This window comes from Heteronotia binoei, chromosome 9, assembly GCF_032191835.1.
Source record: "Heteronotia binoei isolate CCM8104 ecotype False Entrance Well chromosome 9, APGP_CSIRO_Hbin_v1, whole genome shotgun sequence".
Lineage (NCBI taxonomy): Eukaryota > Metazoa > Chordata > Lepidosauria > Squamata > Gekkonidae > Heteronotia > Heteronotia binoei.
In genome coordinates this window covers 48,674,051-48,688,321 of record NC_083231.1, presented here as the reverse complement: position 1 = coordinate 48,688,321, position 14,271 = coordinate 48,674,051, and the positions used below count along the sequence as shown (strand labels likewise).

Below are 14,271 nucleotides of genomic sequence, written 5' to 3'. Positions count from 1 at the left end.
AGAAATAATATTCTTTGGGAATGTCATAGGTACCTAAAACTTCAACAAAACCTGCGGTAATAAGAGCTTTCCCTTTTTGGCATCTTGGCATACAGCATAATGCTGATAGATTAGAGGAGGGATGGCCAGACTGTGGCTCGGGAGCCACATGTGGTTCTTTTAGACATATTGTGTGGTTCTCGAAGCCCCCACCGCCTCATTGGCCAGCTTGGAGAATGCATGTAAAGTTGCTTTCTTTCCAGCTCGCCCTCCATATATTTTCCTCCCTGCCTCCCTCCTGGTGGCTCTCAAACATCTGACATTCATGTCTTGTGGCACTCCAACATCTGACTTATTCTATGAGGCTCTTACGTTAAGCAAGTTGAGCCACCCCTGGGTTAGACTCTGTATTCTGGACTATGCAGCTCATGGTTAATCTGAGGATCATCATGAAAAATGCTGTGCACATCCCTCCTCATGAGCAGCACAATGACATCTCCTGGCTCTAGATGGTCTGTGAGCACTGTCCCATCACAGCCTTTCTTCCCTGGCTTTTTTTTTTTTTGCAAGAGATGTTCAGAGGTAGCTTGCTATCATCTGTCTCTGTGACCCTTGTATTCCTTGGTGGTCTCTAGGGGTGTGCATTTGTGTCTATCCAAACTGAAAATATACCAGGTATATTCTGGCTTCTCAAATTTATCTAGGATTTTCCGGGAGAACCAAAAAACCCCACCCCAATCCCCAATATATCTGGAAATTACTGGCAAAACCAGGCTACCAAACAGAGCCTGCAGGGAGAACTCACCCCACAGGATTGGCTCCTGGGTGGGCTTTGTTGGGCAGTCTGGTCTAAATCGAGCAGCCCAGCAGAGCCCTAGCTGAGCCTGCAGGGAGAAGTCTTCCACAGGATGGGCTTCTGGGTAGGCTCTATTTGGCAGTCCGGTCTAAACTGGGCTGCCCAGCAGAGCTGTGGGAAAAACTCTCCCTGCAGGATTGGCTCATGGGAAGGCTCTGTCGGGCAGTCTCTCCTCTCTTTAGGTCCTATGAGAGGTTGAGTTCAGGTTCATTATTCAGAATAATAAATGTAGTTCTTTTTTCTTTCCTGACAAAAGGATATGTATCATATGGCTAACAGGATCTCCTAGGCAACCAGCTTAAATTCTAAAGAGACAGCTGATTGCAACAAGGGCTTTTCAGAAGCCTTACTTTTTCATTATTACCACTCTTGTTCGGAGCTTGAAAGAATACACTAGCAGTATGGGTAGGGTAAATGCAAGGAAAGTTACAGGTTTTGGAGAACCTTGGACAGAGTGCCTTGGGGGGCCCTGCCTACATGCCCCTTTCCCACTAGTCATCTACGCACCCTTCCCCAAGTTGCTTGTGGACCCTCCCACCACCTGTACACCACATTCCCAATGGCCTTGGCATCATGTGTAGCCAGGAGCAGAGGCAATGCAGTCTTGGGCCTTGCCATTTCCCACACCTCAAAGTATATTGATATCAGCCCTGGGTACATGGATTAAGGGGAAGAGTTGGATGAGGCACTGCGAAAGGGGGGACTTGCTAAGCAACTGCATTGTTATTTTTGGTACTAGTATCATGGAGATTAGTGGGACTACTATTAGGGATAGGTATGTTACCTTAATGTGCACTTATAAAATTAGACCCCCTTTATTTATTTATTTATTACATTTATATCGCACCCTCCCCATATGAGCTCAGGGTGGCTAACAACAATTAAAACAACATAATGTTAAGATAGAGTTACAATAAAATCATTAAAACATTTCATACAGTTCAACATGTAATACAGTTTCATATTCATTCCCTAGGGCCTAAGATGGCAGATTTTAGTTCTTATTGAGCGCTAGCTACATATAGTGATGTTATAGGATGTTATTTGGTGCTCTGCATTTGTACCAGGATAGGCTCAGGTGTCAATGCTGTGGGGTGGTGGAATAGTAGTCACCTCCCCATTAGATATTAAACACTAGTTTAAACAGTTCTGTCTTGCAGGCCCTGCAGAATTATGGCAAGTCCCGCAGGCCCTGATGTTTTCAAGGAGGGTATTCCACAAGGCAGGGGCTGCCACCAAAAAGGCTCTTGCTCTAGTGGTAGACAGCTGAGCTTCTTTTGGCCTGGGGATCGTGGGAAGATTTTGTGAGCTTGCTTGAAGTGCTCTCTGAGGCTCATATGGGGAGTGGCAGTCCCAGAGGTAGACAGGACCCAGGCCATATAGGGCTTTAAAGGTTAAAACCAGCACCTTGAAGTGAATCTGGAACACCACAGGCAACCAGTGCAACGATTCCAGTGAAGGCTGAATGTGCTCCCATAAATGTAGCTCCATTAACAACCTGGCTGTTGCGTATTGCACCAGTTGCAGCTTCCAAATTTACATCAAGGACAGCCCCATGCAGAGGGCACTACAGTAGTCTATTCTCGAGGTGACCGTCACATGGATCACTGTAGCCAAGTCACCACGTTCTAGGTATGGGACCAGCTGCCTTATCCACCTAAGATGATAAAATGTGAATTTGGCAGTGGCTGGCACCTGGGCCTCCATAGTTAGTAAAAGCTGCAGGAGTATCCCTAGGCTCTTGACCCTAGAAGCTGGTGCTAAAGGTCGGTAAAGGGATCTCCCTTCCCAGACTGCCGCGGCTTAGGCACAGAACCTCTGTCTTTGCTGGGTTCAATTTCAGTCAACTCCGCCTGAGCCATTTCACTGCGGTTTGTAATGCCAGGTCCAGATTTTCCGGGATGCAGCTGGACCGGCCCCCCCATCAATAGATACAGCTGGATGTCATCCGCATACTGATGGCATCCTAGCCCAAATCTCCGGACAATCTGGGCAAGGGGGCACATGTAGATGTTAAATAACATTGGAGAGAGGACCACCCCCTGAGGCACACCACATACAAGTGGGTGCCTCTGGGACGATTTCTCCCAATAGCCAGCCCTTGTCTTCAGCCTTGAAGAAAAGAGGTAAGCCATTGGAGGGTAGACCCCTGTATCCCCATGTCAGTGAGGTGGTGATACAGTAGCTGGTGGTTGACTGTATCAAATGCAGCCGACAGATCTAATAGCAACAGCACTGCCTAACTGCCTTGATCCAGATTTCTCAAGAGATCGTCCATGAGGGTGACCAGTACTGTCTCCGTCCCATGGCCTTGGCAAAAGCCAGATTGAAATGGGTCTAATACGGAAGTGTCATCCAAAAATTCCTGTAATTGTGCTGCCACAGCCCTCTCAATAACTTTTCCCAGAAAGGGCAAGTTCGACACCGGCCTGTAGTTGGCCAATTTGGCTGGGTCAGTGGATGATTTTTTAAGGAGAGGGTGAGCCACCGCCTCCTTAAGGGGCGTGAGAAAAGACCTATTGATGATTTCCTGCAGTGGGACCTGTAATTTCCTGCAGTGGGACCGGCAAGCTCATATCAGCCAGGACGGACAGGGGTCCAAGTCACAGGTGGTGGGGCACACAGAACAGAGGACCTTGTTGACTTTCCCCAGACTGAGTGGAGTGAAAAGATCCAGAGTTGAAACCAAATACGTGCTTGGACCCTCGAGTTCACTTACTGTATCAAAATTGTTTTGGGATCAACCTTTTTTGTTCCTGCTCTGTTGATATTACCCATTTTACTTTCTGCTTCAGCATACTTCTCACCATTGCTAAGGCGTCAAAGGTCTTTGAGTGCAACCTCTTGAAATCTTCTTTACTTTTTTTGTTTTTCTGTACTCTTTCCCCCCCTGCTATACTTACTTTCACTGTAAATGATGAAAAAGAATAATCAAACCTATTCCATAATAAACAAGATCTGTTTTCTAAGCAGAGTTCCTTTATTTAGAATATCTGTATGCCATTTTTCTTGGACATAGAAAGCAACTTACAGATTTTAATGTTGTAAACAATATTAACACAATAGTATAATCACTCAGAATCCAAGTATATCAACACATTAATTCCTCCCACACGTATTGTTGTGAAGCTCAGATTGGTGCCCAGTCCCTTCATAATAGCACTCAGATCTTCTTTGTGGTCTCTGTGCAGTCCCACACATGGGTGTTCGTCTGGATCGAACCCGACCTCGGAGAATTCAAAGCAATCTTAAGCGTTAATTTTGGCGCGCACTCCTTCTTGTTCTGGGGAGGAGGCATCCACTGCGCATGCCTAGAATGGGAGGGAGGCACTCCACCCACCCAGTTTCTTCTTTACCGCTGTCTGGGATACACCTACCTTGCTGCGTCTACATTTTTTCTCTGCAATCTTCACCTTGTTACTTGCATCCTCACCGCTCTTCACTTCAAATTTTCAATCTTCACCTCTCCAGTATTGTAAAAAAAAAAAAATCTTTTAACTATCCCTTATCTTTCTCTTTCCCCTTCCCCCCCCTCTTCCCAGGCGGATGGAAGGGAAAGACAACAAAATCACTTTAAAAAAGTGTACTCAGTGTGGGGCTAAGATTCCGTCGACAGACGGACATTCCTTGTGTCTTTTCTGTCTGGGGGAGACCCATAGAACTGACACTTGCCTCCACTGTAGCCAGTTTGGGAAGCAGGCTAGAAAGAATCGCGCGGCCAGGCTCAAAAGTCACCTTCTGGAGTCATCTTTACGGCCTGCGATGTCTCAAGCTTTGGGATCACAAATTTCGTCATCACCCCTAACTACGCAAAGGGAAGTGGCTCGACTGGCAGCTTCCGTGGCATCGGCTCCCAGCAAGCATAAGTCCGGGAAACACTCCAAGAAGTCTGACGATTCCAAAAAGAAACAACGTATGGAATCGACTTCTGGAAAACCATTGGATTTGACAGCCCACCGATCGAAGTCGAAGACAGATCATCGGTCTTTGGCCCCTAGGTCTCCCACTTGGACCTCAGCATCGCACCCGACTGCTCCCATTTCAACCTCGATGTCAACGGCACTGACTCCACCCGAGCATACCGATACAAGGCCTGAAGAGATTGTCCATATTCTTTCAAGGTCGCTTTCAATCCACGAATCCTTACCGGAAAAGATCCTTGACACTGAGTCGCCTGAATCACTGCGTCTTCGGAGTCAACAATCTAACCTTCTCGAACCACATTCTTTTCTAGAGGTCTCTTTACCTCTAGAACCACAGTCGATGACAGCAGGAAAAGGGCTAAGAGGTTGGGAGTTAACCAGCAACAGTCTCAGCCAAATCGACAGAGAGTTTGGAAACCCTCATACTATAAGTGGCCCCGCTTACCTAGACAATCCGATTTCTGGAAACGCAAGGCACCTCCAGCTAAACAGCCATTCTATCAAAGGGCCCGTCTACAAACTACAAAGAAGACGGCCCAGGCTTCAAAACAGTCTCTTTGACTCTCTCATACCTCCTCTCTACCCGTCACAACATCTTACAGACATCACCAGACTACATCCCTTTTACCCCATGTAGGAATCGATAACATCAGATTCCTGGGTCCTGGCGATCATCCACAGGGGTTACATCATAGAGTTCGATTCACCCCTGAAGCTCCACAGGTTCATAAATACTCCTCCCTCCCTTGCTCTCCAAAAAGAAACCACCACCTTGCTGGACAAGGCGGCTATAGAACCAGTTCCACTGCAGTTCCATCAAGCAGGGTTCTCCTCCCATTACTTTCTGGTTCCAAAGAGGGACGGGGGTCAACGTCCTATACTAGACCTGCGCAAACTCAATCAGCACATTCGTTACAAAAAATTCCGCATGATTACCCTGCAGTCTATTCTACTACTGATTCCAGAGCAGGCCTGGATGGCGTCAATAGATCTTCAAGATGCTTACTTCCACCTCACCATCAATCATCATGACAGAAGAACATTACCAGTTTCGCTCCCTTCTGTTCTGTCTTTCGACAGTGCTGAGGGTCTTCACAAAATGTATGGCGGTGGTGGCAGCCTCACTCCGACAACAGAAGATCTCCATCCACCCCTACATAGACAATTGGCTTGTTGTGGCTCAGTCCAAAGAGCAACTCCAAAGGGACATTTCTACTATCCTGTCTCTCCTAGCCTCGTTAGGTCTTCAGATCAATCTAGCGAAATCCAACCTGAGCCCTATGCAGAACATTCAGTTCATAAGAGCACTCCTCTCAACTCTAGCACACAAGGCTTACCTCCTGATGGACAGAGTACACCGTATTCAATCCCTTGCCAGTACCATCATTATGCACCGTACTCAAACAGCCTTCATCTTCCAACATATGCTGGATCTCATGGCAGCCACCACTAACATTCTATGCTTTGCAAGACTCCACATGCATCCTCTTCAACTGTGGTTTGTCCGGACATTTCACCCACATTGCCAACACCAAATGACCCTATTTACTATTCCATCGTACATCCTACCATCTCTAGAATGGTGGACTCTGGAATGCCATCTCTTGACTGGAATGCTGTTCATACAGCCGACCCCGTCTGCCATTGTCACGACCGACGCTTCGAAGTGAGGATGGGGAGCCCACTTGGGAACGTTGACAGTTCAGGGTCAATGGACAGATTACGAAAGATCCCTCCACATCAGCTGCCTAGAACTCTTAGCAGTTCACAGAGCTCTGAGATCTTTTCTGCCATCTCTTCATGGCCAACACATTCAGGTCACTTCAGACAATATTGCCACTATCTTCTACATCAATCGCCAAGGGGGCACTGCTTCTGCAAGTGAGTCATGTCCCTATGGCATTGGAGCATTGTGCACGACATATTTCTGACAGCTGTGCATCTACCTGGAGTCCAGAATGTGACGGCGGATGCACTAAGTGACACCTAGTCAACGACCACGAATGGACCCTCAATTGCCAATACCTTCAGACAGTCTTCAACATTTTCGGAGTCCCAGAGATAGACGTCTTTGCCTCCCTGCACAACACCCAGTGTCCACACTTTTACACTTGAGGTCCGAGAGATGCATTCCTCCACCTGTGGTCAGGACACTGCATTACTTATTTCCACTGATTCCTCTCATCACAAGGTCACTCCAGAAAATCAAGCTAGATCGGACCAATTGTATCTTGATCACTCCATGGTGGCCCCGTCAACCTTGGTTCACCACTCTTCTTCTGTTGAACAACACATTCCTCCAATTTCCCAGAGTACGCGATTTACTCTACCAACAAGAAGGCAAGGTCCTACACCACGACCCTGGTCTTCTAAAACTGACTGCCTGGAAGATCAGTTTTTAAATTTTCCTCAGGAGGTTCGCCATGTCATGCTTAATGCCAGAAAACCCTCCACTAGGAAATCATACTCTTTGAAATGGAAACGTTTTTCGGTCTATGCTTCCAGTCATAATTTCCATCCTGAACTTTCCACTATAGCCCAGATTTTAACATATACATTGTCTCTCTCTAAGGCGGGACTAACTTATTCTTCTTTAAAAGTGCATCTAGCAGCCATCTCAGTTTTCCATCCTCGCATTGAAGGATGCATAAGGCCTTTATGAAGGGAATCCTGCGTATCCAACCTCCAATTCATCAGTTACATCCCACTTGGAGTTTATCTCTCGTCCTGAGCCAACTCTTGAAACCACCTTTCGAGCCTATGGCATCTATCCCTCCACCTTCTGTCATGGAAGACGGCATTGCTGGTGGCATTTACATCGGGTAGAAGGGTCAGTGACATTTGTGCTTTCAGGGCAGATCATCCATCTTCCACAATGATAGAGTAATATTACGCCCTGACCCATCCTTTCTACCTAAAGTCGTTTCACCGTTTCATTTAGGAAAACCATCTACTCTGCCTTCATTCTTTCAACATCCTAGTGACGAAGGTCAAAGTCCCTTCACAATTTGGATGTGCGTAGGGCTCTTGCCTTTTACTTTGAACGGACACGTTCTTTCTGCACTGAGACTAGACTTTTTGTAGCCTATGGAACTTGTAACCAAGATCGCAAAATCTCAACGCAAAGATTTTCTAAATGGGTTGTTGCGGCCATTTCCTTATGCTATAGACTGGCTAAGCAGCCTGTACCAGAACGTTTACGAGCTCATTCCACTCGAGCCGTGTCCACGTCATCAGCCTTCTGCAAGGGCGTTCTGATGGAAGACATCTGCGCTGCTGCGGTCTGGTTTTCTTCATCTACGTTTGCCACGCACTACGCTTTAGACGTTCATGCTCGGCGTGACGCGTCCTTCGGACAGGCTGTACTATGTTCCATTTTTGACCGATGTCCCCAGTCTTCTATTCTGTAAGTACATTCCTTACTTTTTCATATGCTTAATTAACCTCTGTCTTCTTATTACAGATCCAGCACCTGCCTCCGGGCAGAATATGTGTGGGACTGCACAGAGACCACGAAGAAGATGGACAGGTTTCTTACCTGTAACTGATGATCTTCGAGTGGTCATCTGTGCAGTCACACACGCCCACCCAGCCTTCCCCACTGTTGGTTGTTTTAATTTCTTTATTTACTAGATTTCTCTATACAGCGGCTAGAAGCAACTGGGTGGGTGGAGCGCCTCCCTACCATTCTAGGCATGCGCAGTGGATGCCTCCTCCCCAGAACGAGAAGGAGTGCGCACCAAAATTAATGTGTAAGATTGCTTTGAATTCTCCGAGGTCGGGTTCGATCCAGACGGATAACCCATGTGTGTGACTGCACAGATGACCACTCGAAGATCATCAGTTACAGGTAAGAAACCTGTCCTTCTTTAAAACTTGTTTCAAAAACTGCAAAAAAAACCCCTCTAGAGCAGCAATTGATCTTGGGTGGAACAGGCAAAAATTGGAAAGGGAGGCAGCCTTCAGGCCATGGTAGCCAACAGGTCACATATTATAGAATGTATGTAACTGCTTCATGTACATGAATTGCTTGTTTTAGCAAGTAGTTGTGCTGGCTGGGAGAAAATGAAAAACTATTTAATACATTGATATGAGAAGGTAATACCTCTGTTGCTCATGCTTATTTTGCAGTGGTAGATGTTAAAGACATTTTTTCCTCCCTCCAAACAGAACAGCACTTCACTGAGGTTGTACTTGGTGAGGAATTTCTGAATCTCGGCGTAGAGCAGGTGTGCAGCTTAATATCAAGTGACAAACTCACAATTGCATCAGAAGAAAAGGTAATTTCCCTCTCCAAAAAAGCAGGAAGCCATTTTAAGGATTCTTGAACACTTAAGTCTGCGCAGTTCTAAATTAGCTGTCCAGTTAAACAATTTTCATAAATGTGTTTGATCATACTGAAGAAAGTTACATCTGTTGCAAAAAACATACACTATGTTCAGCGATTATGCAGATAGCTACACTTTTAGGCTCCCATAAGGCAAGATAACATGACACTGAATGTGGGCTGCAATGTAGGTTTAAAAAAATATGTGCCAGGTTTGGGCATATGGAGAAGCTGTTGTAATGTGTTTTGTTTTTGCCACATGTCCAATTCCTGTGTGGGGCAGGTTTATGGGTTTTGTTTTTTTATCAAAGAGTAGAGAATTGCAGTCCAACTTTGGGAAGTCTTGGCAACATTTTGGTGCTGTCAGCCCACAGTTCGACCTACTTTCAGAGTTGTGTTACTCCATCCTCTACTTTTAATCAGATTCTCAGATATTCTCAGATGTTACCCCGTGTGCAGGCTGAGTTTAACTTTTGGGAAGCATCCACTAGGCCGCCATTATGTTTAAGATGAGAGTCTATTTATCTAGCTATTCATTTATGGGGGTGACTCCATTGCATGCTGTGGAATGCTAATAGGTAACTTGAATAATAAAGGCTTTTAACAAATAAGCTTAGCATATTCATTAATTTTCTGGAAAATAGATTCAGAGGTGATACTTATCTCTTGCAGTTCATAAATTGGATTACTATTTTTTAGCCAACAAATCACTTGGCTGAGTTGATAAAGTCAACAAATTTTTACATGACAATGCTGCTCAAAAAGCAGCTCATGATTAACTGGTGTAAGAAACTCACTAGCCTAAGAAGAAAGTTCAGTCTTCAGTGGAAAATACATGAACCCCACAACATAGAAACCTAATATGAACAAATATGGCTTCTAATGTTCAAGATTTTAGGATGGTGTCTGTGCTACCTTGCATTAGGGCTGTCAACTAGAGATATCTTAGTTGATCAAAAGTTGGTATTTTGACTGATTGATAGCAGATGATTACCTTTTTGTAAACTAAGCAAAAGCAGTCATAGTCAAAATCAAGGGATAGGACAGCTTTTCATGTTTTCCTTTGTGTTCTTATTACAATAAGGCATTGAAACCCAAATATTGCTTTGTTAAAAAAAAAGATGTCATGGCACATGTATTAATCATTTATGGTGTTAGTTATTCTGTTGGTAAAATTTACCATAGTTGCACAATCCCTAGATTTTACACTTGAAATTTTGCACTTAGGATCACTGGGGTTACATCTTAAAGTACATTGCTCCAGAAAATAACCGTTCACAATCCATACTATTATGCAAGTATCTCAACCAATACTCCCTCTAAGCTGTGGAGTTTTGTGAGCAGAAATTCTGCTTTGTGAGCTGCTGGCATTAACGTTGTGAGCAAGTGATTTGGCTACTGCATACATTAGTTTGCTTTGGTGCCATTTTTTCTAAGCTAAGACAAAAATGCATGAGCCGATTGTCTTTAAAACTGCGAGCTAGCTCATACTAACTCAGCTTAGAGAGGACACTGATGTCAACCCTAAAAGTTTCAGTTAAGTGACTGAATCATACTTCCCAAGTATAGACCTTTTATCTGTCAGTTGACTGATAGAAGTCTAGACTGTGAAAGCTTTAATTGTTAGGTAGAATGATTTACTGGCACTTCTGATTATTTTGAGAGTATGGGCCAGTTAACATTCTGCTTTCCTGAATGGGGACCACATTGACTACTTTACGGAAAATGGAGGCAGACTCCCTTGATCCAGCAGTTCCTAAGGTATCTCTGGGAGCTAGATTGTCTTTGAATAGTGGTTTGTTTGTTTGTTTGTTTTTGCACAATATATTACAGGAGAACTTTAAAGATGCTGCTGTTTCACCTTCCTCCATCCTTCTCGTTCCTCAAGATTCTTTCATAGGCTGGTGGTGGCTGCTTTCCCCAGAACATTTGAGACTGCTTGTTTAGGAAAAAATAAATAAAGGGATACATAAAATTATGGAATTCATTGCTAGTGGGCATTAGCATAGCTGGATTTAAAAGACCCACAGTAACTGAAGGGAATCTCTACATCCTGAGGCAATAAATCTCTGAATAGCAGTGCTAGGATCCAACAGTGGGGAAAGTCCTGGCCTGTTCATTGGACTTCAAGGGCCACTGTGTGAAATGGATCTTGGACTAGGTGAACCACTGGTCAGATCCAGCAAGGCACGTCTTATACCTAGCATAGAGAAAGCAAATTTCATCCTCCCTCCCCTTACTCTGCCATAACAGTAGTACCAATGAAATTCATAGACAGTACATTCAGGACAAACAAAAATAATAATTAACGTACAAAATAATTTTCAAAATCTACTGCCACAAAATCTATTGACAGGCAGATTTTCCACCTCCTTGGTGGCTTATGAGAAGCAGGCAGTGGTGGGAAGAGCGGTCACTGCTAGAATAAGCACAGCGTGTATGACAAAAGCAGATTATATGTGTTGATCTTCTCTAAATCACAGGCAGAGTTTCTTTAAAAGCTAGATGCTGCTATGGAGATGGGTTAATGTGTGCCACCCTATGTGGCTCTTTTCTCTCCTCCACAGCAAAATGAATGAATGGGCTTTTTTTTTTTTTTTTAGTTCTGGGTTTTTTAGCTTTTGCTGTTAACACTGGCCCTTGTAGGAAGTATATCTGTCTTCGTGCTAGATTTCAGCAGTGGCAGAATAGGAGTTCAGTAGTAGCATTTAACAAATGTATTGCTTGGACAGGCAATGCATAAAATTCAGTATGTTTTCTGTTTTGGAAGGTATTTGAAGCAGTGATAGCTTGGGTCAACCATGACAAAGATGTGAGACAAGAGCTTATGGCACGTCTCATGGAACACGTCCGCCTGCCATTGCTCTCCCGAGAGTATTTGGTTCAGGTAAGTAAAAAGTAAGCATTTCAAGGACTACAATTCTGTACAATAAACTGAATTGTAGATGAGGACTTGCATTATTAGAATAAAAGCTGTGGTATTCTTTTCTTCTTACAGGGCTGTGTCAGTTGGTTCAGTTTGTTCTGTAATTTGGTAATATTTATTACAATCGGATTTAGTTTTTGATACTGTTTCTGCTTCTTTTGCTGCCCTTGAAATTTTTATAAAATATTTAATAGTGGAAAGGAGAAAGCTTTATTAACTTGGAGGTCTAAATTCACCAATCTAACTAGCCAAGAAATAACCCTAATCAAAGCTGGTCTACTTCAGGCAACTTTTGACGTAAAAAAAAAAAAAACAGTTACAACCATACTAGAAGTAGGTGCCCAATAAACTAAGCTGTCAGGGTACATATTTTTCTTTAATTTCTATAGAATCTTTTCTTCTGGTGTTTCCAAAGGTATTCATATAGTTTAGAGCAGGGGTGTCAAACATGCGACCTGGGGGCCAAATCAGGGCCCTGGAGTGCTCCTATCAAGCCCCCAAACAACTGGCTGTCATCTGCTTCCTACTCCCTATCTCTTGCTTCCTTCTGCATAACAGCTTGCTTTGCAAGGCTTGCTCAGTTGCAGAGGAGCTAAAGAGCAAACCTTCCATTTTCTCCATTGGCTGAGGCTCCTCCCTTGGAGAGGAAGACGGGATGGCCGAGCTTGTTTTTTCAGTCTCTCTCAATTGCACAACAGAGCTACTGAGCCAAGCCTCTCTTCCTTCCCCCTTCTGGTCCCCCTGGGGAAGGAAGGAAGGAAAAAGTCATAGATTCCTTTGCCCAGTCGCCTGGATCCCATGGGAGAGATACAAATAAAGCACATTTTGATACCAACAAGTGCTAACGTTTTAAGCAAGTTTTAAGGTTTTTTTTTTAAAAAAATATTTTTTTGTTTATCTGTGTCCTTTATAAAGTTTATATTTCTGCTATCTAATTTTATTTATTTTATTTTATAAAATTTATATCCTGTCCTCCCCTGACAAACTCTTAATCTTAAATAGGTATACACATGGCCTGGCCCGACATGGCTCGTCCCAACCTAACATGATATGACCTAACAATGTCTCATTTATATCAGATCCAGCCCTCATAACAAATGAGTTCAACACCCCTGGTTTAGAGGCTAATTTTAGAAGAGCATCTTACTATCAGCTTTGCAATAGCTTATTAGTTTGTTTATTTCCTTGAATTTAATTTTCTGAATTTTTAAAATACCTTACTGTGATGTCTTCCAAAAACATTATGGAAAATGCCTTTAGGAAAAAAAGTCATACTGCACTTAAGGGGGCAGAAGGAGATAGGTAAAATCAAACTTTTCATATTGCTGGGATACGTCTTCTGAACCAGTTTTTAGCATATCAGCTTTTTTCTTTTAGCACTGGCCTTTCTTATTTGGGTTCTAATAACTTGGGAAACACAAGGCATTGCTCAGGGAAGAACACTTAAAGAGAAATAGCTGCAGTGAGAAAGGGTGCGATGAGAAAGGGAATTGGGTAAGATTGTCCCCTTCTTTTAGTGAGGCAGTGGTAGGGCACAACCCAATTCTTCACTGTTCTTGCTGAGCAAATCCAAAGGAATAATATTTTACAAGAGAGCAGACATAAGACTTTAATGTTGCTGAATTCGTCAATGACTTAGATTAACCAACGTATGCTGATTGTTATAAAATGTGCTAAGACTATATCAATGTGTTTAATACACAGAGAGTTGAAGAGGAAGCGCTAGTTAAAAACAGCAGTGCATGTAAGGATTACCTCATTGAAGCAATGAAGTACCATTTGTTGCCACTTGAGCAAAGAGCTTTGATGAAGAGTACGCGGACCAGACTAAGAACACCTGCCAGTCTCCCAAAAGTAAGGCTCATGTTAGTTAACGTGTATTGCCCTTTCAAATCGTATTCAGTAGGGAAATAAATATAATGTGAAGGATGAATTAGCTCACATGGTCTTTTAAATAAAATGCTTTGTCAGAGCATCATTTCAAAATAATTTGAAATGATGCCATAAAACTATACTGGATGGATAGATTGCCCTACTGTCCCATCACAAACCAGTCTGTTCCATCATAGCATGTTTAAAAGAATTAAGGCCTATAATGGAGGTTGCATTCCTTGTGACAAGACAGTTTGTCTTCTTCATGTTGTTTTGTTTATTCCTGTTGCCTAGGAAAATTACTAAAGGTGTTCTTAGTTTGAACTTGTTGGTAATACCATACAAGTTACATAACAGTATTTAATCAAATGCAAGATTTGTTTCTTCC

General features: G+C 43.5%; 2 protein-coding genes across 3 annotated transcripts in view; one reads left to right on the top strand and one right to left on the bottom strand.

Moving 5' to 3' along the window:
- Positions 1-14,271, bottom strand: part of TMEM192 (transmembrane protein 192) — a 488,151-nt gene that overhangs the window by 65,500 nt on the left and 408,380 nt on the right. The gene's annotated exons all lie outside the window — the stretch shown is intronic.
- The window catches only part of KLHL2 (kelch like family member 2), a 64,177-nt gene that overhangs the window by 29,273 nt on the left and 20,633 nt on the right, over positions 1-14,271 (top strand). For both annotated transcript variants that reach the window (XM_060246560.1, XM_060246561.1), the window contains 3 exons: positions 8,929-9,038; positions 11,856-11,972; positions 13,716-13,865. In XM_060246560.1, the coding sequence (XP_060102543.1) occupies positions 8,929-9,038; positions 11,856-11,972; positions 13,716-13,865 (377 nt within the window). The remainder of the gene's footprint in view (positions 1-8,928; positions 9,039-11,855; positions 11,973-13,715; positions 13,866-14,271) is intronic.